General features: G+C 39.3%; 1 protein-coding gene across 2 annotated transcripts in view; it reads left to right on the forward strand.

Annotated features, from left to right (window-relative positions):
* Positions 1 to 1,250: 1,250 nt before the first annotated feature.
* FGF9 (fibroblast growth factor 9) overlaps positions 1,251 to 26,658 on the forward strand; it is a 43,585-nt gene continuing 18,177 nt past the window's right edge. The window contains exons 1-3 of one of the 2 annotated variants that reach the window (XM_056794676.1): positions 1,251 to 1,950; positions 2,635 to 2,923; positions 16,076 to 16,179. In XM_056794676.1, the coding sequence (XP_056650654.1) occupies positions 2,644 to 2,923; positions 16,076 to 16,179 (384 nt within the window). In that variant the 5' untranslated portion in view covers positions 1,251 to 1,950; positions 2,635 to 2,643. Of the gene's footprint in view, positions 2,924 to 16,075; positions 16,180 to 26,658 lie in introns of both variants that reach the window. The other variant, XM_056794675.1, reaches the window with a different exon arrangement.

Raw genomic sequence — 26,658 nt, forward strand, 5'->3', positions numbered from 1 at the left:
AAAGTCTCTGTCTCTGTCTCTCTTCCACCCCCTCCCCTATCCATCCACCCCCTCCCCTGCCCACCCACCCCCGCCCCCGAGTATTTTTGTTTTGTTTTGCCCAGCAGTCACTGTTAGTTTTTCCTTTATCAGTCGAGCGCCCTGAAGTCCAGAGTTTGCCGTTCTGTGGGTATTTCACGAAAGTATGGAGAACTTTCAGTTTCTTTACTTGGAGACGCGGAAGAAACTCTGCCGGCGATTAAGCGTAGTGAACAAAGAAGAGAGAAGGGGGCGGGAGAAAAGAATGGAAGGAGGAGAGGAAGGAAGGAAGAAAGGGAGAGGAGGGGGAGAGAGAAAGAGGGAGGGGGGAAGGCAGGGAGGGAGGGGGAGACAGAGAGAGAGAGAGAGAGAGAGAGAGAGAGAGAGAGAGAGAGAGAGAGAGAGAGAGAGAGAGAGAGAGAGAGAGAGAGAGAGAGAGAGAGAGAGAATCAGAATCAGAATCTACCGGGTAGTTATTCTTGGGTATTGCAGTTAAATAAGCAAAAACAGGCTAAAGTGTTTTCCGTGGCCACGTTCGTGCATGTGTCTAGTATTGGGAGAAGGACTCCACTACTGCACTGGACTGTGAGCGTTCGGATAGCCGGCTGTGGGCTGCGGATTTCTTTGTTCAGTGCTCGGGTTGTGCCCTGGATACACTGTCGGTTGCTATCAGAAACTTGTTAAAAGTCCCGGTTTATAGAAAGGTTTCAGTGTTCATTTTCCATTGGAATGATTGCATGAGAGAAGCTGCGTCCAATTCCGCAATTCCGCTGGCAATTCCGCTTCTGAGGACGGTTAAGAAAAAAGTCCAGTTTTCTGTTTTCAGTTAGGTATTTTTTTGGGGACACGAAAGCCCACCCTTCCTCCTTTCCCTCCCCCCAACCTTGCCCTACTTCACACCCCACTAATTCAGCGTTAGGGAGTCTTCCCGGGGGTCAGGATGAACACAATTGGTCATAATGGCGTGGTTTGGAGGAGGTTAGAGACAATGCAGATCTTTTCCCCTAAAGTGCCCTCTAGGGTGAGAGTTGAACTCTTGGACCAGCAGCAATTCACTAGCGCCTCTCTTACAGACTGACTGCAGGGATTACTGCAAAAGTTGGTGGCTGAGGAAATGGAGCAGCAGAAATGGCAATCAAATATGATCGTGTATGTGTGTGTATGTATGAGAGAGAGAGAGAGAGAGAGAGAGACAGAGACAGAGACAGAGACAGAGACAGAGACAGAGACAGAGAGAATATGAACAAGGGCTGTGATCTAAGTCACTAAGTATAAATTGCCCTGCTTTCCTGTTTGTAATATTTTAGAGTTAGCAGGTTAGAGGTTAAAGAGGAATTGGAGCTTAAGTCTATACTTGTGAGATCAGTTCCACTCCGTCCCGCTAACTACCATTGTTATTTAAAATCCATGTCATAATTTAAATGATACTAAGAATTATCAGTTCCACCCAAAAATTCACTTTTCAGTTTAGGCATGGAACTGAAGTTTATGTTATCAGAGGATTCCTGCTGCCTGCGAATCTAAGCAAGAAACCTTCTAGCCAAAGCACTAGTGATTCCAGTAGCATTGCACTGCCTCCTGCCTCTCCCTCGCTTTTTCGCAAGTGTTCCTCATCCCAGATGAAGTTCCTTGCTCTTGAAATGTTTGCTCTGCCGCAGAGCCGCGGTAAAACTACTCCACTAGAGCCTAGAGCGAGAACTGAATCTCTGTATTGCAGCAGGTACGGGTGAGCGCTAGGACCTTGGAGAATGCTCCCAGAAGCAGTCAGGACTACCTTAAACCCAGCCCAATGCCTCTTCCTGCGCCACTCTGCGTGCTGGATGGAGATATACAGTCAAGAGCCGCAGCTCAGTGCTGGAGTTCAACATTTCACTGGAAGCCCTGCAGAAGCAACACCTGTTTCACGCCAGCCAAGAAGGCACACAAGCACTCGTACGTTTTCCTCCTTTGCTTGTTGGTCGTCAATAATTGTAAGCCAATGGACATCTTCTGACCCGCTGGAGAATTCTGGATGATAGATTTGGACATCAAAAGTTTTTTCCCCCTTTTTTGGGGGGGTGGGGTGGGAGGGAAGGATTTATCTCAGCCTACAACGTGAGATTTTTTTTTTCCCCTTGAAGGATTCATGCTGATGTCTGCAGAGTCTGTTAGAGAGTAAAAACAGCGCATGCCTTCCTGGAGTCAGGATCCATAAATTCTGACGTAGCCTGTGCATCTTTAAAATCCCTATAATAACGCCTAGGTATTTAAGTTGCTATGGTCATTCTGATCTCAAACCAAATGGAGAAACTACGGATTTTTTTCCTTATTACAGTCGGATGGGATGAAGACCGTACTGCCTGCTAAGAGCTGGGGATCTATAGAAATACATAGATATGTTTATAAATATGTCAGTGTGTGAGTATAAAGTGGTGGTTTCTTAGACTATCAGTGGTTTGACCTTGAACCTGTGCCAGTGAAAACAGCATATTACTTTTATTTATGCATTTAATGGATTGAAGAAAAGAACATTTTCTCTCTGTAACTGCAGTAAGGGAGGGGAGTTGGATATACCTCGCCTAATATCTCCCGGGTTTGACACCATCATTATTGTTTATTCTTGTTCTCTAAAAGCAGAATCTTCTGATGGCTCCCTTAGGTGAAGTTGGGAACTATTTCGGTGTGCAGGATGCAGCAGTACCTTTTGGGAATGTGCCCGTTTTGCCGGTGGATAGCCCGGTTTTGTTAAGTGACCACCTGGGTCAGTCCGAAGCAGGGGGGCTGCCCAGGGGGCCTGCAGTCACGGACTTGGATCATTTAAAGGGGATTCTCAGGCGGAGGCAGCTATACTGCAGGACTGGATTTCATTTAGAAATCTTCCCCAATGGTACTATCCAGGGAACCAGGCAAGACCACAGCAGATTTGGTAGGTATACTATTAACCCGTTAGTGGTTATGTGATGAAATGATCTGGTTATAACTAACAAAAAGGTGGTGTTGGTGTTGGTGGAGGCTGGGAAGGGATGAGAATGAAGCTTAAAATTTTTTTTTCTTTGCCAGCTTAAGAAGAAAATGCCTCCGGAATTGCAGGTCTACAGCTGCAATTAAAAAAAAAAATTGGAGGGGGCAGGAGGCGGGATATGAAACAAGATCCTAATTCTTTTGGGATCAGATATATGGAAAGGTCGTGATTAGGAAGTTTCTGTTGAACTAATTCCACTAGTTACTAGATTTTAATCATTAACCACTAAAAACTTAAAAATACATTCAGTTTCCTGAAGGGAGTGGCCATCATTCTGTACCAAAAACGAGAGACAGGTTTCTTAAAAAAAATTAATGCTCATTTAAGTAAACTGCTTGAATTGCAAATCTACTGTATTGTTTTAATCCTGTTGTAAGGTCTGCAAGCCAGATAACCCATGGGTTTGAAGACTGACTGAATGGCCTATGGGGCTAAGGGACTTAAGGTCATATTTTAGACCCAAAGAGTGGTGGAGTTGGAGGCATGTGGGGAAAACTACTTTTGGAGGGCATAGGGTTAGATAGAAATGTTTGCGCCTGCAGGTATCAACTTAAAATCCTACTCTTTAATTGCCATAGAATGCAGCAAAAAGTAGATTTCCTGAGTGAGTGAGTGTGTGTGTAAATCTGTGAGCTAATTTTAAAGAGCATTCCGAAGATTTCATTTCCAGAGGACGCTATTTGTGACTCAGCATTGAGGGTTGCAGACTGGAGGTCTCGTGGCTTCATCCACTTTTAAGTGTCTGCACACACACACAGGCACACACGTGTCAAATAGGCCTGGAGCTGCTGCTAGTGCAACCTTAGAGACCCAACAAGATGATTTAAAATAACTGAGTCACAATGTGTGTTTTGGGGGAGGCGCTCCAATTAATTTTCACCCCTCTTCTCTTAAAATAAATAGAAGCTAAGTGCCAGTTTGGGCAACCAGGCTGTTAGAAGGAGTTAACTTCTGAGTGAACCCACCTGACAGTACTTAAACTAGGTCGTAAAAAGAAAGTCCTGCGGGGATCCGAACCCCCCCCCCTCCCCGGCTCCCCAAGCCAGATGTTGAACAAGGTTTTAACTATACATTATTGCTTCATGGGCTATAGATGATGCCAGTCTTGTGAGGGATGATAGCCAGAGGGCTTGTTATGGAAGGTTGAGAGCCTGCAAGGTGAATATATTCACAGGTATGAAAGGCACCATCAGAATGTTCTCCGTCAGCTGCCTCTGCAAAAAGGGGTTTTCTGAGCCCCGGGACACACGTTCCCTCCTTTCCCTGCCAAGGGAAGCACCATCAGTAATTTTAAATCGTAGCCTCTCGATTTGCAAAATATCGTTGAGCCATTTAGTTGAAAATAGCTTTCTTAGAGAGATTAAAAAAAGCTTCTGGATGTTGAGAGTGGAGAATAAACTTTACGGAAAAAGCTATTGATGCATGTTTGTTAGGGGCTGCTACCTTGCTTACAACTACAATCCCTGGGAGTGGGATGCGCGTGTGTGTGGTGTGTGGTGTGTGTGTGTGTGTGTGTGCGTGTGCGCGTGTGTGCGCGCGCGCGCCTGCTTGCCTGCCTCCAGGGACCTATGCTGCTCCCTTTTCCGTGGGTTCGGAAGCACTTGGCACCAAGATCAAAAGAAGCAGTTAACCACGGAGGAGGTGAGACGTAGCCGGCATGCCCGGGAACCCCTCGCCGTGGTGTTCGAGTTGTCCCTAGCAGGTGCCTGCTCTGTGCAAGGCTGCCGCCGCGCGGGGCCACCGCGCTCTCACATTCACCGGCACCGCTACGGCATTGGCGGCTGTACCAGTATCGGCAGCAGGCATCCGCGTGGTCCTAAATACGCTCGTCTCCCACTCCACTTTCTTGCCTCTTTTCGGAGTATCACCAGCTGCCGCCGTCTAGTACCGTAGTGACCGCAGATTTGAAACATCTATTTTTAAAAGCAGATTTCTAGCCGCATTGAGGAAAGCTCAATTTTTTCCTCTCTAAAGTTTTGGTGTCAGCTTTGTTTTCTCTTTTGTGTCATCCACAATAGATGGTGACTATTGCTCTAACTGTAGGTTACACACAAGAGTGTTTGGGGGTCCTAATAAGAGTAGGGGTAGAATTTTTTTTGGGGGGGTAGTGGTGGTAACTAGGACCATGGCCTTCCCCTTCCCTCCGCTCCTCCAACCCTCACCAAGTCTTTTTTTCCTTCTTGAAGAGCTTGACACAGATTTAAAGGGTCCTCCTGCCTGTTCAGGGAGCTTTGCGCCGGTTCCTTTTTGCCGCGGTGCGGGGAGCTGTGCTCGGGGGAGGGGCGTAAAGAGGGGCGCTGGGGTTGGGGCGGAGGCGGACAAAGGGAAGGAGATAAGGTAGGTGGAGATGTGAGATGTGGAATGCTACAGTCAAACCACTTTCTGGGATTACAATTCGTTTTAGTTTCCCAGTGGGGAAAACCTCAGCGGCCTTGGAGGTTTAGCTTTTCCTGTCCTTCCTCGACCACCTACTTCTGCCTCAGTGTCCCCGCCCCCTTCCATAGAACGATTCCCGTGGGACCGGAGATGGTATTTAATGCACCCAGTTACGTAGAGCTGGGAAGGTCTTATTGTGTGCATACTCACCAGTCGGTCTTGATAATTATGTAGAAGGTGGAGAAGCCTTTTGGAAAGCCCCTCACCCCACCTCCTGCACAATTCAATCTCAGCTCAGTGAAAGATTTAATATAAATGCTAACATCCCTTCCATTACACTTGAGAGTTTAGAGTCCTCCTCCACCTGATCATGTATATTGTATGTATGTATTGTGTATATGTATGTATGCATGCATTGCAGTATCCTTCTAGGATATCTGCCAGGCACTCAGGAGTGATTGTCAATTCAGTAACTCTGAAATGGGGTGCAGGGCGGGGTGGGGGTAGGGTGGTGGTGTTGGGGAGGATGGGATGGGGAGGAGAGGAGAGGCGTGCCTTGCGTCAGCAGAAGAGTACTGCAGGCACAGCATTAAAAAAAAAAAAAAAGACCCAGGAGAAACCGTTCGCCCAAGAGGTGACCTCCTCTTCTTAAGACCTGGCTGTCAGTGCTACCACCACCGTGATGGCTACAGCGAGGGGAACAGGGAGAACCGGTCATTTCAGAGTCGAAGCTGAAAGCGTGAGGGTTGAGATGGGGTGGAGGAGACTGCCAAGGAGGCTGGGACCACTGCCACCTTGGGGAGGGAGAGAATGGAGAGAGAAGTAGGCAACCTTTGTGGGAGGCGGGTATTCAAGAATGAGAACTATGGTGGGCCCTCCTGGGAGGGTTGTGAATTTCTCTGATATCTCAAAGTAGGTGCAGTCACCTTCCTCTCTACACTCCGACCCCTCCACAGTCACTCCTTTCAAATTAATTGAATAGAAGTATGTGCTCAGGGGGGAGGACCAATGAGGTTGGAGGCTTATTTAAATCTCAAATCTTTCATCGGGTTAGGTTTCTGGGAAGAATTGTACTCCTGGGTGACAGGAGCCCTGCCGCTGTCTCATGCTGCTGCTGCTGCTGCTGCAAATCCCAATAATAGCAACTCTCTGCAGAGAGCCATGGGCAGCGTCTTCTTCCCCTACATGTGACAGGCGCTTCCCTTCCTGGAGTGAGAAGGAGGACCTGATAGAAGGGGGAGGGAGGCTAGCAGGGAGGAAGTGAGAGAGTAGAGATTCTGCTGCAGTTTCTCACACCTCGAACCTCCCAGCTTGGTGGTCTCTTCATTCTCTTTTCCACACTCCCGAGTCTAAATTCCCAGGGACTTTACCCAGCTCCCCTTTCATATCCTTCCAAGAACTTGGTCTTTATCCTCAGTTTCTCTTGGATGCCCTAGAAAAGAGTTTGTGGGGGAGAAGAAGGAGAAGGCTCGTTCTTTGACAGAAATAGAAAGTGCATTTTTTCACTTGGACTGTATCTTCAGACCAGGGAGGAGGAAACATTGAGGCACAACCTCCCCCACCCCCCAAACCCTGCCTCCACACAGCTGCAGGGGATTGCTTGCTCCTACTGGCAAGCTTGGTGGTGACACAGCAGCAGCAGTGCAGGGGACACTAATCCTGGCAGAAGCTACTGCTGTGACAGCAGTGGGGTTTAAATTGGGTGGGGCCTGGAAGATTGAGTTTTTTTCTTTTTTGGTATGTGTATCTCTGGGTATATTGGGGGAATGAGACTGTTTAGGAATATAGATAAGAAATTTTACATTTTACTTTCAGTTGATGCCCTGAGGAAAAGGGCATCATAATAATTAAAAATAAAATACTGGAGTTTTTCAGGAAAGAAAAAAAGGGAGAAACAATTTTTAGGACCAGTGCCAAATGATCCCCCAAGTGACTTTTAACCCTCAGCTGCTATTTAGTTTGTAGCATGTCTAGAAACCCAACTAAAGATGGAACTTGTTAGGTGCTAACCTTTCAGGAGAGATGGTTGTATTGCTGTTACTGTTGTTGGGTGGACTACTTTAATGGGGTAAAGGAAAGGCTGAAAACTAAGAAATGGAACACCAGCAAGTTAGGCATCAGTGCCAAAGTCAAACGTGAATGTATAAAGTAAAAATTATTTCAGGAGGAAGAGAACAGATTCAATGGTTATTAGAGCTTTTAGGAGAAGTGAGAAGGGAGGAGTTTTTTTTTAGAAGACATGTGCTTCCCTCCTATATTCTGTTTCCCAAAATTCTGTATGTTCAATAACTATTCAATAACTTACCAGCTAGATGCAGCATGCTTGGTCGATGTTCTTATGATTGCATATGCCTCTCAATTCTCACGAATCTAGTTGTGGAACTTGCTTTAGATATTAGTTCAGATTTACAATATGTCCCCCTAGGGTTTGTAAACCATTTATTCCATAGACCTGATATGTGGAATTCCCTTGGAAAGCAATGAGTTTTGTGGGCAAGAGCATTGCAATTTACTTTTTACAGTCATTAAAACCATATCTTTCATAATAGCCAGAATCACATTATCTCTGTGATGTTGGTTATTATTGTCTAATATCTTTTCATGAAATCTTGTTTATGTCTTTCTATAATAACAATAATAATCTAATTGCCGAGCATTAGATTAGAATATAGCAAGATTCTCTTTACCCTCTCTCCAACTGCTGATCTTGGGTTTAGCTTGGAAAGGTGGACATAGTTCAGAGGAGCACTGGAATATTTGGGCCACTACTCTCTTGGAAGAATTAATAGCTTTCCTACTTTAGGAGGCAGGTTGTGGTACAATAGAGTGTTGGACCAACAGACCTAGGTTCAAGTTCCAGCCTTACACCTTGATATGAACTTGGATGAATTATATATTCTCTTTGAGCCTTAGTTTCCATAACTGAAAAATGGGTAAATTAATACTTATTGCATATGACAGGATTGTTGTAACCTAAACATTTTATATACTGTAAGCTGCTATATAAATGTGAGGTTTAAAAAATGTATTAAATGAAAACTGTTCATAAACTCCATTAGAGCAGAGGCCATATCTATCTACTTAACTAGTTCCAAGACCTAGCAATATAGCATGACTTCAGTAATTGTCTAATCAGTGTTAATGATTGAATAAAGAAAATCAGAGAAGCCTAGTCAGCTCTGGGACTGATTGACTTTGGAAGAATGGCCAGGGAGCTCTGTTGGGAAAGAATAGGGAGTAAGAGAGGGAGACAAGAAGGAAAAAAAAAAGCCAAGGTATGGTAATTCCAAATGGTTCTGTCCAAACCTGAATTACTGAAGGAACCTTAAGATCTAACTGAACTTGGGATCCTTTGGATCAGGGATGACCCATTTCTTTATCAGAGACAATGACTTCATGATCCAGTGTATAAGTGGACCTTCCAGTCCCATCCTAATGTGTATCTCTATACCAGTGATGAATCTTTTAGAGAAGGAGTACCAGGTCCTGCCCCAGCCCCAGACCAAGTGAAGTGCCCCCCTCCCAGAGGCCATGTGCTGGATGCACCTCCCCCCACCCCCTTTCCCCTCATAGGGGAGGGAGAAAGTGCTTCCCTTAGGCTGCTGGATGGGAGGGTGGATAAAGTGAGGAATGTCCTCATTGAGTGTAGAGAGGAGGAGGGGAGTGACCTGAGCACTCTGCTCCCCTCCAGCTCTGCTGCCTATGAGCTGCTCATCTTACTCCCTATGTGCTCCCATTGGATTTCTGGGCAGAAGGGGCAGGTGATATGAAAAAATGTCATCAGGTGAGGTGGAGAGGGGTAGGGGAACAGCTCTGCCTGAGTCCCTCTGCCTCACTAGTAGCAAATTGTGGTAGGGAGGGCAGGCATGCCCACAGAGAGGGCTCTTGCTGTGCCATAGGTTCATCATCACTAACTCTATATCCTTTGGTATGATAGAACTGATTTAACTACCATTTGATGGTTCTCAAAGAGAGGATATTGGGAGTTGAAAGAGAGGGAAATGGCTTATCATTTTTCTGCATTCTTTACTTTGTTATACAGTATTATGAGCCAAGACATTAAAGCTGTATCTACACAGGAGAAAATGAATCTTTTGGCAGGGAGCAAATATTGCATATGGTAACAACCTTTATGTTTCAACCTTAGAAGCAGTTCTAACCTTTTAAACCTTTGTTTCACGAACATTTGTTTTTACCTATTATTGCTTCTCCAGACAATAGTTACTTCCTTAGCTGACAGTAGTTCAAGTTTCCAGCCTGCATTATTTTTAGGCTTTGGACCTGGAAGAGACCTTAGAGAATATTTTATCCATTTTATAGATGAGAAAATTGAGGCCCAGAAAGATATTAGGTCAGATTTTCAGCACTAAGCTAAAACAGACAGCATTTTTTCTACTTCTGTGTGAACAGTGAGGATGAGAGAAATAGTTTAGAGCCAAAGTTAATACAATCAGAAAAAGTCTGACATAAACAGCCATATAGAAAGGTGTTCACTTACTTGATTACAGTTAAATAGCCTGTTAATGAAATGTTATTGCTAATGTCTGAATTCCTCAACTGGGTGAAGATTTTCAAGTTTTTTTTTTGTCAGGCAATGAGTTTTTAGTGTGCACTAATATGCTAGGCATTGGCATTGTAGTAAAGTTCTGGGATCAGAAAAAAATGGCAAAAATGTGATTTTGGTTCTCAAGGCTTATATTCTGGTGGGAGATATGACATATACAAAATATGTACAAAACATATTGAAAATACATTTAGAGGGAACGATTCTAATGGTTAGAGGGACTTGGAAAGCCCTTTTATTGAAAGATAGTATTTCAACTGACCTATGCCTACAATGTCCTCCTTCCTCAGGACATTGCAGGCATAGGAGAAAACAAAGCTGTAAGGAACAGATGACTTATCCCAGTGACAGAGAACCTTTTAGAGACTGAGTGCCCAAACTGCAACCCTCAGGCTGCATGTGAGCCCCCCACTTTACTCTAGACAGGGGAGGGAGGAAGTGCTCCCTTTGGGCTGCTGGGTGAATGAGCAAGTGAAGTGAGAAATGTCCTCAGGGGAACTTGGAAAGGGAGAGGGTAGCAGCCACCTCTGGCACATGTGCCATAGGTTCACCAACATGGACTTATCCATTCCAGTGTTCCTATTGACCACTAATAATTAAATGACACCATAAACAGAAAGGTCCCTGATAGTTATGGGACTCAATATCACAGACTAACTGTGGTGAATTGAAATAATACTTCCAGAAAATGGTTCATCTATATAAACACTTAAAAAATCATTCATTTTATTATTATCCTCACTTTCAGTTTGTTCTCACAGTTTTTGAAGGGAACCACCAGTATTTGAGTAAATTTCTCTAAGAAATAGATCTTTCTTTTCTCTCACCTTAGTTGAGAAATTCTAAGTATAGGGAGCAGGAAAGTGGAATAAGTATAAAATGGCAACAATCTGCTAGTTTCAGAACAGGATGTGATAAAGAGTAGCTGGTACTGAGATGATGAAAGACTTAACTTCTCACTGTTTTTGAGCATCTTAGAATGTCATTAGTATAAGAAAATTCAAATGGCAAGGAGAAAATCTTATTAATTAAATTTGCTACCCCACACCCCAAAACTTCAGAAAGTAGTGCTATACCCTTCCTAATGCAAAGTGGGAAAAATTCCCCTTTCAGTATTTCTCCCATTTTTCAGGATTATTCTTTACATTCGAAATTATACTTTTTTCTTTCAACTTCTGGGATGTGGTGGATGGGGTAAGTCACAGCTAAATACACTCAGTATCAACTCTTGCACTCTGAGGTCGTCTGCATTGCTGACAGTAATATACCTTGCCTGCAGCTTCCTTATTCCCTCATAGACCATGGATATACTAGGAAATAGGAAGGCCTGAAGGTTATTGTTTTTCTCTTAAGATAGAAATAAGATAGAAAAATAGAAAAACTGTTTAACTACAAGTTGTGAAAATAGGAAAGAAAGAATCAAAATGAATCCCTGTAAAATGCCAACAAGTCACACTTAGGTCATTTGGAATTTGAAGTAGACAAATGGCCTAGCTTTTGACTTTAAAGTCAGTGATAAAATAAACGGAATGTTTCAAATTTGAGGGTTTTTTGTTCGACAAGTTTTGATTGTGCTTGATTGTGTACAATGAAGATGTACTTTTCTTGTTCTAGGAATGAAAGTAGTAGTTTTCTTTAACGCTAGGATCAATAACTATAGATGGAAAAATGTAGTCAAAAATAATTTGACTTTTCATTGAAGGACTTGTGGACATTTAAGACACATTCATATCAGTTGTAGATAACTTGAAGATGACAGAAAAACAAAGGCTAGAGGAAAAATGTAGTGGGTAGCTACTTTTTCCCATTTCATCTTAAGCTTAAATTCATATTGTCCACACACTGAGAAAAGGTATTGTAGTTTAGTGACTTTTTGGATGTCTTTAACCCAGCTGTCAGTCAGAAACTTTTTTTTTTTAAACCTTTACCTTCTGTTTTAGTGTCAATTCTTAGAGTGTTAAGAGCTAGGCAATTTGGGTTAAGTGACTTGCTCAGGGTTACACAGTTAGGAAGTATCTGAGATCAAATTTGAACTCAGGTCTTCCTATCTCCAGCCTGGTAATATATCTAGTGTTCTACAAAGCTGCCCTGCCCTGTAGATGCTTGGAGTTTTTTCTCTTGTCTTTTCCATAGTGGAGCTGATTTTTGGGGGCAGTGGAGTTAGAAGCTGTTGTACTTGATGATGCCTTTTTTGTACTCGTTTATGAGGTAGAACTGCCCATTTCACTATGCTTGGGCCTTGTAGTGGTCTGAATTGTCTTATCTCCCCTTTCCTAGAAACATTGCCAATGAGCAATATGGGGGAGGATCCAGCAATAATTTTTCTTCTGTTAGTAAATATAGTATCTTTGTCCCCCCTTAAAGACATCTTTATTACATTTCTTCTGGGGTGAATTTACATGTGACTTTTTACTAGTAAACTACACAACTACAAAATGTGATTGTCAGAAAAAAGACTGATGGGGAGAGATAAATATAAGAAAAGTTTCACCTGTATGTTGAACAAAAAATATTTTTAATTAATTTCTGAATTTTGAAAAAAATTGTAACTTGATCAAGGTACCAGAAATTAGGAATAATGGTGGCTGTAAAATGTCCAAATCTATTGAGTCTCAGTGTCAGGAAAAACACCCTAGTATTAGAGCTATCTAGGATGGAAAAGGCTGCCTTGGAAGGTAGTGAGTTTCCCTTCATAAGAGACCTCTAAGTGGAGGTCATATGACTACTTGTGTGGAGAGCAATGGAGATTCCTTTTTCAGTCAAGGGTCCACATCTTCTTACAACTAGAAAATTCTGAGATCCAATGGTCCACTTTTCAGTTCAAATCAGCAAACATTAATCATCTAAGTATTGTTTTTAGGGCTGTAGGTACAGGGGTAGATGTAATACAGTAGCGGTTTTCCATCTAATGGAAGGGAATGAGCCACATTCACAAATAATTATGATGTAAGGGAGAATATAATGTGTGATGCGTTTATGTGTGAGTTAGTTCGGGTCAGTGAGCTGGAGTAGGGTGAGGTTCCTTTGGTAGAGACATATTTTGACTCAGGTCCCTATTCTAATCTCAAACATGTGGGTGCTCATTACTAGTTACTCAACACACAAGCTATTCTAAAACTGCCCTTCTTATGTACTTGTCAAGAAGTACTTATTTTAAGATCCCCAGTGATTAGATTGAACTATGAATATATATTTTATCTTTGCTTTGATAGTCTTAAATAACTTGGTGTTATTAATATCAGAAATTATTAATTTTAATTAATTTAATTTTAAATAAATAATTATTAATATCAGAAATAATAACCTACTTGATCCAACAAGTAAATCTAGTAAAAAGTATGATTTTTATTTTTGGAGAAACTCTTGAACAATGTATTTTGATGAAAATTATGTAAGTTACTATAAAAATATCAAGGTACCCATATGACTAGGATACCTTTCAGTGAATAGTAATGCCTTCTCTTTGTAGGTATCACTGGTACTCTATAAACAAACAAAAACCAACCAAACTAAAAACCTGGGAGGGGGGTGGAATATGGAGATAATGACAATAATTCTTCAATTCCTCATTCTATCAGATTCCTAGAATCCTCTGTCCTTTTAACTCTGTCCATTAATTGGATTAAATACAACAAACAAGAAGTAACTGTGTTTCTGCTAAATGGCAGAGTTATATATAATTTATAACAACATAACAGAAAAAGCATGAAAAATTACTTTATGAGAAGTTAAGTTTCAATTTCCCTACTTATAAAATGGAGATAAACAAGTCCTTCCTTTAAGTCATAGAATTATTGGGATACTCAAAGCAAAATGTGAAAACACTTTATGAGCTTAAAGGGATGTAGTAATGTGATTTTATTCCCTCTTTCCCTATTTCTGAAATGGTCGGTGGAACATTCTTCAGACGTAGAATTTTGGTGTAAGAGGTAGATGTGGTGACAAGTCCCTTCTCTCCTCAATTTATGCTATTGTTGATAGTGTTAGATTGATTAACAGTGTTGGCTTCCTTTGAAGGTACACTAAAGGATAAGACAATGACAGTATACAATCAACATATTTTTTGACATCATAACTACTTTCTGATGGTCTAGTGAATTGTTGGCCCTCAAAGGAAATAAGAGGATTCTTTTGTTTTAAATTCCCTTGAAAACTGAACATTAGCCAGTCCCCCTGGGTAGCCTTAGCCATTAGCCTGTTGTTGAACAGTAGTTGTGGCATATGCTATCTTTGGTGGTGGTTTTTAACTGGCTGAAAAAGCTTTGGCATGAATGGCACCACCAAATATATTTGCCATTTGATGTAGCATTTCCCTTACTTTGAAATGCAGAAATCAAGTTGCACAATGTGTATGCATATGGATAATTCAATGAAATAAAAATGATTCCTTTGGTTGAAAATAGCACTGTATGTCATATAAAATGGCACCACATATGTATCGATATTACTTCATCTGACCTTAAAATATCTTTGTGAAGTAAGGAGGAATCAATAGACTGGCTTTATTCAAAGTACTCATCTCATTCATAATTTATTACATTATAAACATAAATTAAAAAATAATCTTAGGTTTTTTTCTCATATAGTATTTCAAATTCTATTAAACTGTACATATGTTGGCAGATGTACTCTTTAAATACTAGATTTTCAGTCTTTGTTATACTGTGTACATGATGAAGGAATTGCAAATACTTCCTCATACGAAACAGGTTTCATCTTTACATTGCTGTGATACACCATTTTCTCTTGGGGCTCTATCCTAGGCTTTATTAGATTTATGTGGTCCATGTCTGCTATTGATTACTACACAGTCTATTTTGCGAGAGATGCAAAATTAATTGTTTAAAAATCTATGTAAGTGCTTTTTTATTAGTCACATGGGACTGCCTACAGTGCAGTGTTAAACTTAGTTCTTTTACTGTTAAATGTAAGTAAAATTTTAAATAATTGAAGGTTTTTTTTTATAAGTTGTTCAGTATTAAATTCTATGAGAATGCATCAATTCCAAATGGTGTGCCGTGACTTTATTATATCATTGAAGAAGTAACTGAGTAGAATTATATCACCTCTGTATTTGCTTTGCCCAATTGGTATTGTGAGCTAGTAAACTCATAGGCAATTTGAAAGGTGATTTGCATTTGTTGCAGTAAAATTCCAGTTCTGTGCTTAGATTGGGTAGTGGTAGGGAAGCAATTTTCAGTAAAGGAAAGTTTAATGCTGATTTACAAAGTTCAGTGCTGATTTATGAAGATGCTGGATTGTACCCAGTAGATAGTAAATTCCTTGAGGGCAGGAAGTATTTTTGTATTTTTTTTAATGCTCAACATAAGGTAGGATCCCCAAAAATGCTTATTGAATCTGAATAAAGAATTACTTTTTTGATATAATATATGGTGGCATCTAACTTGCCCACATATCTCTTTGAATTTTAGCTTAAATGTCAGAGAAAAATGAATAATTTCCAAGAGTAGTAACACTTGGGATAAAATAGGAATATTTTAATTTTCAAGGATCATTTTAGCAAAACAATACTAGAGAACTAGGTAGTTTTTTTTTCTTTGAGACTAATAATACTCTAGATAATCCCTGCAAATTTATGTTGGGGCTTAAGATAACATTTTGAGGAGAAATCTGTCATTAGCCCAAATGTCCAGATATATGCTTTGTTTCACTGATGGTGTACTATCTGTAGAATGACACTTTGTTTTTGATTAATTTGAAAATACCTTTTGTGTGTTTATTTGGCAACACCTCATAGGACAATAAACATTCTTAGATGTGGGCATCCATCTATATACCTAGTATTTTATTCAGGGAATTTGTTGTTTTTGGCAGTCATGGTACTGATAAGTTGTGAATATTATTCAGCTATAGATTTCAGTTAAAAACTTTGGGGAAATGATCAAGATTCATCTTTTGGATGTCACACTACAAAAGAAGTTAAAGCTAATTATTTTGTACAACCACAGGCAAAAAATACTACTTTAATGAATGGAAGATTTTTTAAAATAGCGAGCTAGATTTGATGTCACTTCTGTACTCAATTCAAGTCTATACATTTCTGAGGAAATCGTGTATACACTGACTTGTCTTTTTTCTTTCTTTTTTTTTACAAGGAATTCTGGAATTTATCAGCATAGCAGTAGGTCTGGTCAGCATTCGAGGGGTGGACAGTGGACTATACCTTGGAATGAATGAGAAAGGGGAGCTTTATGGATCAGTAAGTACTCTGAGAGACATTACTTATCTGTTTATCCTATTATTAATCACCCTACACTGCATTTTCTTTCTTTTTTTTTAAAACCTTACCTTCTGTCTTGGAGTCAATACTGTATATTGGCTCCAAGGCAGAATTGTGGAAAGGGCTAGGCAATGGGGGTTAAGTGACTTACCCAGGGTCACACAGCTGGGGAGTGTCTGAGGCCAGATTTGAACCTACGACCTCCCATTTCTAGTCCTGGTTCTCAATACACTGAGCCACCCATCTGCTCCCCATTGCATTGTCTTAAGATTTAAAAATTGCCTGAAATGAGCAAAATATTTATTCTGAAGAAGAGTTAAAGTGCTTACTTTTATGTGTGAGGTAGAATACATTCCATTTAATTGTAAATGGACATTATTTTTTGATCTACGTGATATATACCAAGCAAGCTCTTAAATTTAGGCAAAAGTGCTTCATGCACCAAGCTAGTTTCACTATTCCTCTACAATGAAATTTGCAAGTATGGAAAGAATTCTTCTTCTAGTATTGAATGGAAGCTATTTTTGAGAAGAATTAAAATGCTTTCTTTTCAAGCATCTCAGGGAAAATTGGGTGTGTATGAAAAAGTGAGTTTAAAACCGAATTTCAAACCATAAAGAATTTTTATTATGCAAGGAGGATATGAGAGGTGGGGCTAGACCTACTGTAATTTCCACTCTTGAATAAGAATTTGGGAGTATTTTAATTATTTTTGCTGTATTTTTAAAATCTCCCTTTTAGGTTGTAAACTTATAGAGGACAGGGACTAGGTCTTAGGTGCTTTTGTATCTTTAAAAGTTCTTAGCATAGGACTTAGAAAATCAGAAATAATTGAAATATGTTCTGTATTCATAAATAAACACATAATTTTAGCTAAAATGTTTATTGATAATCATAGTTTCATTTCATAAATATGGATGACATTTAGTTCAGGTTTACATGAAATAGGAGGATTTTCCTCAGCAAATGATTTCTTGAAAATACAAGAAGCCTAACAAACCTAGACAGGAAAATCTTTTGGGGATCCAGGGCAGAAGAAATGAAAATAACCTTCACATCATACTTGGGGGATGCCATTTTATAAATATGCCACTTTCCTATATCATTACTCATCAACATACACAAGGCAACAAATATGTACCAAGATGAAAACCTCAGAACACTAGATCATGAGAAATAATGGTGCAGTGAAGCTGAACCTAACATGTCTTTGGAATGGCATAGGGTGTTTGGTAGTCTTAGAAATTTTAGCTATGGGTTGATTTCTTTAGATGTTTACTTTGCCTTGCTAGTATACATATATATATACATTCAAATTGTTTTTAAAACAATTTACATGAATTAAAATTATCTTTGCCAGAGGGAAAGTTTAGGTTAGAATCTAGAATAATAAATTATAATTGGTCTAGATTTATTATTTCATGGTTATAGGGGAGATCCCAGTGAAGAAACTCCCTCTTTAAAGCAGAACAATCTTCAACTTACAATCTTACTGTGTTGTCTGGGATTCTGAGAAACTGACTGGCCAAGGGACAATCACATACCTTGTATATGCTTGAAGTGGACCTTGAGCCCTAATCTTCCTGACTCCAAGTCTAGCTCTTTAGCCATTATGTCATACTACCCCTAATTTTGTAATAATTAAAAACAGTAAGTACTTTACTTTGTAAAACATCTGACTGGCTTTTACCATGTGAGCTAGGGCCTTACTAAGTATATGTAAATATTTCATCACTTCTACTTTTGTAATTTTTCCAATTTTATGAAGGTGTGTTAATCTGAGGTACAGGTCATTTAGGAGGAGCCATTTTATAGTATGAACTCTGTGGTAATTTCTCTGTGTACAGCAGTGGTATTTGTTGTTTGTTCAGTCATTTTTTAGTCTTGTCCAACTCTTTATGACCTCATTTAAAGTTTTCTTGGCAAACATACTGAAGTGGTTTGCCATTCTCCTTCTCCAACTCATTTTACAAATGGAGAAACTGAGGCAAATGGTTAAGTGACTTTCCCACAGTCATGCAGCTAGTAAATGTCTGGGGTCACATTTGAACCCAGGAAAATGAGTCTTCCAAACTCTAGATCTGGTACTCTATCTATTGCACCACCTAACTTGTATAGCTTTATTTGTACCCTTTGGTCATAGGGAAGAGTTAGCAGTTTTATGATTGTTCAACTCTGCATTAAGTTGATGCTGAAAGTTTAGAAAGCACTAGTGGGTTCGTGGTTTAGCAGGTTAAATAATTGACAGAGTTCAGCCTACAGATATAATATTGCTTGAAGGGTACTCTCCTTGCTTTTGATAGACTATTCTCTAGGTTTGTCAAAATGACCTTGTTTAACTCTTTCACAAGGCCACAGTAGAAAGATGCTCAGGCTTGGTCACAGTGTGTCTCTGGAGCCAGGGATGCATGACTGGGATGAAGCAGGAGAGTGCAAAGTCTGGTGCATTTCACAGGAATCTACATTAGTCTGCCTTGTCCCAAATTTAGTGCAGGAAAACTGAGTTAGGGATGGACTATTCTTATATCCAGAGGCTACCTTTTGGGTGGCAGCCAGTGAACTGTCACCTTCACTAATGTTGAAAACATGGGCAAAGGGGAGAATTTAGAGGAAATAAGAAGGCCTTCTTCCTTCTCTGCTGGAGAAAAATGTTTGCTTTCTGGGGTGCTAGGCACTACATCATCTCTACGTGTTCTGAGGAAAATATGTGGCAGACTATTTTCTCATTATAAATTTTCCTATAGAAAAACTTAAAAATATTAGAAGCTTCTAGCAGCTTGTTCCTGTGCTGCATTAAATACATAGGTGTGGGTCTGGGTGTACCTATGTTGTCATGGTGTGAGAACAGACAGGAGTTCCAGGGAAGAACCACTCTTCTTTCCCATGTTCATCTGCTGTGTCTTCTGAGTTTGCTTGCAGCATACACTGGAAGAGAGGGATCTCTAATCTCCTTTCCTACCTCCCACACAGAATGGCTATCCAAGAGTTTGGTTAGCAGCCTGAGTATAAAGCAGGGAGTTTGGGGAAGGGGAAGAGGGACACTTGGTGAGTGGGTTAAGTTCGTATGGGTAGCAAACTTTTGTCTGTTTTGTCATTTGTTTGTGTATAAACCTGGATCAGAAATTCCTAATGTGGGGCCCATGAATTAAAAAAAATTTTTTCGGATGACTATATTTCAACATAATTTACTTCCTTTGCAAAGGGAATGGATTTTCTATAATTAAAACTGTTATTCTGAGAAGAGGACCACATTTTTTTTTTACCAGATCAGCAGGGTCCAGTATGCACACACAAAAGAATAAGGACATCTGACCTAGATGAAGAAGATAGCAAAGGAGAGTGAAGAGGGAATGAGCCACTTTACTTGGGGACTGGGAGGAAACATGAGTTTCTTCTGTAGCAGAGTAAAGTCTAGCCCATTACAGAGGTGGAGAGCAATAAAGAATAGAAGAATGATCAAAAGATCTAATTTAAATTATGAGAAAGCTTGCAAAAGAGAGGAAAATAGGCAAGTACCAAAATATTAAATGCATCCAATTCAATGGACAATACTTACTAAGCAGAACATGGTGCTAGATCCTGGGAGAGATACCAGATTTAGATAAAATGTGGTCCCTGCTCTTGTGGAGTTCACAGCTTTGCATGATGATATAATCTACAGATAACTGTAATATAACTATATATATAAAACTATGATATAAAATTTTACTTGAGAACTATATAAAAGAGGTACAAAAATATCACAGATGACTCAAAGGTGCAAGGATTGCTATGAATTAGAGCAACTGAGGAAGACTGCAGGAAGTGACATGTTAATTATACTTCAAAGGAGGCTTAAAAATTCAACAGGCAAAGAGGGAGGGGGAAAGTTCTAAATTTAGGACACACTGTAAGCATGGAGGTGAGAAAGTCAGGGTATATAATCTTGAGTGGGAGGAGGGAGTAGTTTAATTTGGCTTGAACACAAAGCTCAGAGTGGGCAGTAGTATTAGCTATAGTTGAAAGGAAAAATGGCATCAGATTGTGAGTGACTTGCTAGGCTAATTATTTTTTAACTTCATTCTGTAGGCAATGGGGAGCCACTGAAGATTTACTTCAAATTAAATTTTATTTTTAAAAAATGTGCTTTCTCTCCCTCCCTATTTTTCTCTCCCCCATACAGAAAACAACAACTCTTTTACAAACATTTGTTTTGTAAATAAAACAAGTTCTCACCATAGCCATTTGGCTATAGCCAAAAAATATGTCTCACTTTGCATTCTGAATCCGTCACCTCTCTATCTGGAGGTGAATAGCATGTTCATGAATCTTTTGGAATTGTGGTTGATTATTGTAATGATCAGAGTTCCCAATTTTTTCAAAGTTGTTTGTCATTACCACATTGCTGTTATTTTATAAAATGTTCTCCTGGTTCTGCTCACTTCATTTTGTATCACATAAAATCTTCTCAGGTTTTTCTGGAATTATTCCCTGTTGTATCTTATAGCACGATCGTATTTCATCACATTCATATACCATAGCTTATTAAATGAGGATTTTTGAGCAGAGGAATTCTGTTTAAAATCCATGCATAATATGGATCCATGCATAAAAATAGTTTAGCTGTTGAATGAATAGAGGATATAGAGTAGGTTTATAGGGTACTAGTGTTTGTGAAGAGACTAGAAGGAAACTGCAATCTCAGGGCTCAAGGTGGATGATAATGAGGGCCTGACTAGGGTTATGTCAATGATAATAGAAAAGAGGAAGTGGATTCAAAAGATATTGCCTAGGTAGAATTCATATTGACTTTAAGATTAAAGTTGTAAATTAAAGAAAAGCAAAAAAAAATTGTCCCGACCTTTCCCAAAATGGCAGTGCTCAATGAACTAAAATTCAGAAAATAGAATTTTGGGCTAGCCATAGACATTCGAATAAATCTTGTTCACATTAGGACTGATTCTATGGCGAGGCAAGGTAAATCTTTGAGGCCACAAAATGCAATTTAAAAAAAGTAACCTAGTTTTGTGTATTAAATTTACATCCCCAACCTTGAGTTGTTGCCTCATAATTTACTCTTATATTAAATCTAGTCTGACCAATGGACTAATGGCCTAATAACTCCCTAGTGATTTAGTGGAGATTCTAGTTCTGCTAATATTTAAAAATAGAAAAAACGAAATGACAGAGGTGGAAGTGAGAAATACGATGATTATTTTTCATGTAAATATCATGCTTTTTTCTTTTAAGAAGGTACCTTCAGACAAGTTTATCCTCTGCTATTTAAATACAAAATTATGGTATAGTAGGCAGGTCAGCATTTGAGTTAGGAAATTTGATTATAAATTCTAACCTTTGACACATACTAATTATGTAATCAGGGACAATTCACTTAAATTCTCAATGGCTAAAGGAAGTCAAGTCAACAAACCCACTATGTGCCAAGAACTGTGCTAAGTGCTCAGAATATAAAGAAAGTACAAAAATACTACTTGCTCTAGTTGAGGAGAAAACATGTAACCAGAAATGCAATTCTTTCATTGTAAGTTAGAGATGAATTGTTCGTCTACTTTGCTGGATGGAATTTCCCAAACTGATGAAATCACAGGCATGGGCAAAAAAAAAAAGGTATGGACAACTCTAGGCTTGAATATGTTGAACAGCATGCTGTGGTTAGTGCATATAACATTTTTAGAATGGAAAGAGAATATCTTACTTCGTTAGAACTAGTGGAAGGGATTAGGTAAGGTATGTTTGAAAGCGAATATGTTTACGTGTTTTGGAAGTGGGCCAGGGTATTAGCATAAATTTAGTATCTTTATTCTTAGAAGCAGTGTCAGGTCAGGTGTTGTGGCCCAATCATTCTAAATCTTAGTATCAGTAATCAATATTTGAGAATTGCCAAAACACAAAGGGAGTCAACAGTTATTACTTATGAAAATTGGTGTTATAATGGAGCTAGGTGCTGCCATTTCCTATAATTTAAAAAGCCTTTTTGCCTTTATTGAACCCTTTTTAGCTGAGAATGTTAAAGTTCTACTAATCACATTTTAGCAAAAATGTAAGCATCTTTAAGGGGCAAGGACAATTTAACTTTTTGTTTTTTATGAACACAGTAATAGAGGGTGGTTAATTAATGGTTAGTTGAATTTTAAAAAGAAATACTTTGTTCCAAAACACTATAATGAAACCTTTACTTAAATGACTAAAAAAAATCTAAACTATATGAACACATAAGTTTCTTCATGCAATATCATCATGTATTTTCACATACATTGTGGAATCTGTGTGAAATACTGGTAGTAAACGATGCAACTAACTTCCAAATAGGACAAACAGCACATCTGACTTTTACTAGATAAAATTATTAAGATACATGATTCCACCCATGGCAATATAAATCCTCAAAATTAATACTAATAACACCTAATATTTATATAAGATTTTAAAGTTTGTAAAATGCTTTATGTGTGTTATCTCATTTGATTCTTATGACTACTCTGGAAAATAGGTGCTCTTATTGTATTGTATATTGTATGTATTTTACAGGTGAGGAAACTGAGGACCAGAGAGGTTAAATGGCTTGTCCCTAGTCACACAACTAGTAAGTTTTTGAGCCTCAGACTAGTTCTCTTGAGCCATACGTTCAGTCTATTGTACAATAGGGGAGTCAGCCAATGGATATCCCAGTTCTAGGAGCCCTTTGGGTACATAACCCTAGAAATGACCCCCATAGAAGTATGTTGAGTCAGAATCTGGTGCTTTGCTTCTCTGGAATTCTTGGGGACATATTTTCCTTTTTCTCTTTGCACAGCACTTATAAAGCCTTGGATTTATGCAACAAGTACTGTGCTAGGCAACTATTACCTTAAAAACCTACCAGTATTTTTTGTTCACATATTTTTGATAGTAGAAGTTCAAACTTGTCATGCAAAATCACAGAATCACAGAGTTCATGGAGTTCTCCAGGAAAGATAGCTCACATTAAAAAGAATGCAACAGGTCACTAGGTAAGTGATCTGATATCCAGCATGATTAGGAAATGGGTTGTTCTAGTTAACCAAATATTTTGGTTAATAGAGGATTGCTACATATATCCTCATGAATCAACAATTTCCAAAAGATAGGAATGCAATAAAATATATTCAATATTCAAACCACTCTATAGAAAGTACTCGTTGATGATTCAGAGGGTCCTTCAGGACCTTGTGTCTCAGTATGAACACCAGAAACTTTTCTAAAGGAGATGTGATAAAGTGCCAGCTCCTATGATGTTCTAGTGATAAAGTGCTGTCAGCAGTATGGTGTAGACGTTAGAGAGCACTGGATTTCAAATCTGAGGATCTGGCTTTGTGCCTTACTCCCTGTGACCTTGGACTAATCATTTTATATTTCTGAACTTCTGCTCATCCATTTGTAAAAGGAAATGGTTAGCTGGATGGCCTCTAACGTTCTCACTCTAAACCTATGTCATCCTGTGAATAAATTTTTACTATAATTAGTTAGTGAATAAATATATAGTGCATGATGGTGAGAGATGAGAAAGATAGTGGATTTCTTGCCCTGATTTACATATACATTAAAGGTAACTTTCCGTGAATAAGAAAGCATGATAATTTGTAACCCAATAAATGCTTTTGCTTTCATTTCGCAACATTTTGGAATTTAGAGATAGCAGGATAGCAGAGATAGTAGTGAAGGTGGGCTCTTTGATGTTTCTACTAAATTGAGATTTTTCACTCACATTCTTCCTCTTAGACTGAGTTTTATTGTTTAAAAGTATTTCTTCCCTTTTTCCTTGTCCCAAGCTTTTCCTTTCTCACTAGCCTTACTTATTTAGCCCACATGTGATTTATTTTTCTCCTCAACATTTCTGCTTTGGCTGTTTAGTTTTCTGAAAACTTTTTATTTGGTTGCTCAAATTTTTAGGAAAATGAGTGGGTTGGACAAGATGATTTCTGTGATTTCTTCCAGCTCTGAATCTTATGATCATAGAGTAGAGAGGCCAAACTCACTGTATGAGTCATACATGACAGCCTTTGGAGTGGTGTGGCCAGTCATGGATTATAGGGCTAGAGGGCTTTAAAGAATATGAGAGGTGTGTGTGTCTGTATATGTACATATACATACATACATAAGCACACAATATCTATCTCTATCTCTATATCATCTATCTAAGTGTTGAAGAGTGCCTTGATAATGGTAGGGTCAAGGACTATATACTAAGAAGAAGCTTAGGAATATAGTCTTCCTGCAGGCTCAAAAACACCTCAGCACAGCCTTCACAATCAAATAAACATAACCTTGACACATGACTCTATCTTCTACCCACCAGATCTTATTTCTAGTCATGTCCTCTTTAGAAACTTCTGAAGCAAGTGCCGCCCAGATCATGGTAAGGAGAAAATGGGAAGAGAACTCCCAGTCTGGCACTGCCACAATTTTTACTCTATCTGCTTTTCTTCTCATGCAAGATAGACCACAGGCAGATGATGGCTTGTGAATTCCCTGCACATACAAAAATTATTAGGGAATTTACATTTGGAAAGGGTTGTTACCCTTTTCCTTCCTTTTAGGTGCCCTGAAGTGAGAGTGACTCATTCAGAGATTTCCCTGACTACAGATGTAGAAAGAGGTTCTTCTCTTATGTTGGCTATTACATATTCAGAGCTGGGTAGAGAATTAAAAAAGATTCTTTCATCTACGAGTCTATGTTTCTGGTTGTCACACTAGGTATGTTCCTCTCTCCCATGTTACTGCCAGGGAGGCCACCTGCTACCACTGGTGTGCTAGATGGGTTGCTGGTATGCCAAACTGGAAAGCTAAGTCTATTTTTTCCCATTGAGGCAATATTATTAAATAAAGCTGATTCCTGTTTTCATAAAGATTTAATTTTATAAGACTTTTCTTCACAATAAAGTTGCGAGGAATATGAGGAACAAAATATCCATCCACTTATAAAGAAAGAAACAGTTGCGGGGAGGTTCTGACTTTCCCAAGAGCACTAAGAAGTCTGAGTATTTCCATGTATTCCTGTTGTCTATCCTCTTACATGTCCTGCATTCCAGCCAAACTGACTTCCTTTTTGTTCCAGATACTCACTATCCCATATCCTACCTCCATGCTTTTATATAGTCTGTTTCCTATGCCTGAAACATTCTCATTGTTTGTTTAGTTATTTCAATCAGGTTCATCGCTTTGTGACCCTATTTGGGATTGGCAGAGATACTAGAATGTTTTGCCGTTTCCTTCTTCAGCTCATTTTACAGATAAGGAAACTGAGGCAAGCAGGATTAAGTGACTTCTCTAGGGTCACATTGCTAGTAAGCATCTGAGGCCAGATATGAGCTCAGGTCTTCCTGACTCCAGGATCAGTGTTCTATTCATTGTGCCACCTGGTTGCTACCTTGGAACTTCAACCTTCTCTCAAAGTATGGCCTTCTACAAGTGGAATTTCTTGTTTAACCTTCTCCTTTCCCCCCTCCAATTTGTGAGTGCTTCCCCATAATTACTTTATTTTTTTTCAAATACACAAATCCTTACCTTCTATCTTAGAATTCATACAAAGGATTGATTCCAAGGCAGAAGAGTCATGAAGGGAAGGCAATGGGGATTAAGTGATTTACTCTAGGTCATATAGCTAGGAAGTGTCTCAGGTTAAATTTGAACCCAAGATCTACCCTCTCCAGACCTGGTTCTCTCTCCATTGAGCCACTTAGCTGCCACCATTTTTGTCTATACTTTAGATTAACTTCTATGTATATATGTTGCCTGTAGTATATAATATAAACTCTTTAAATATAGGGGACTGTGAGATTTTTGTTTCCTCAGCACCGTGTCCCTATATGGCACACAGTAGGCACTTAAAAGATGCTCTCTAAATTGAATGGGCTCAAATCCAGGTCTGGGTTCTTTCCTTTCCTTTCTTAATTAGTTAAGATGAATTCTCCAAGTAGTCTACTTTTAGACATACTCTTGGTTAAACGGGCTTTTGTGGGCTGGCTGGGAACCTAATCACCATTTACAACACTGTTTCTATGGAAAAACACATTCTGAGTTTCACTCAATCAGGGACTGCCTAGTGACACATAACAGGAGACACACAGCAGAAGCATCCATCTGAAGGGGAAGCTTCAGTCTGTTTCTCCTGCTTTCTATTCTTCTTTTGACTCCATCTTCACCTCTTTTAAGGCTACAGGGCAGGAAAAACATGACTGACTCTGCAGTGGGAATGACCAGAGTTCAAGTCTTACTCCTGCTACTTAATTGCCTGGGTAACTTTGAGCAAGTAAAGTTATATCCCTAGCTTTCAATTTCTTCATCTGAAAAATAAGCACTTTGGACTAGACAGTTATTATAAGCTCCCTTACAGCACAAATTCTGTAATCCTCACACTACTTTATTTTAACCATACTAGTTCCTTCTCTGTCCTAAGTCTCTTGCCTAAGGTTATCACTCCCAGAAATGTATAGACACAGA

Source organism: Monodelphis domestica, chromosome 4 (genome assembly GCF_027887165.1).
Source record: "Monodelphis domestica isolate mMonDom1 chromosome 4, mMonDom1.pri, whole genome shotgun sequence".
In the NCBI taxonomy this organism is placed as follows: domain Eukaryota; kingdom Metazoa; phylum Chordata; class Mammalia; order Didelphimorphia; family Didelphidae; genus Monodelphis; species Monodelphis domestica.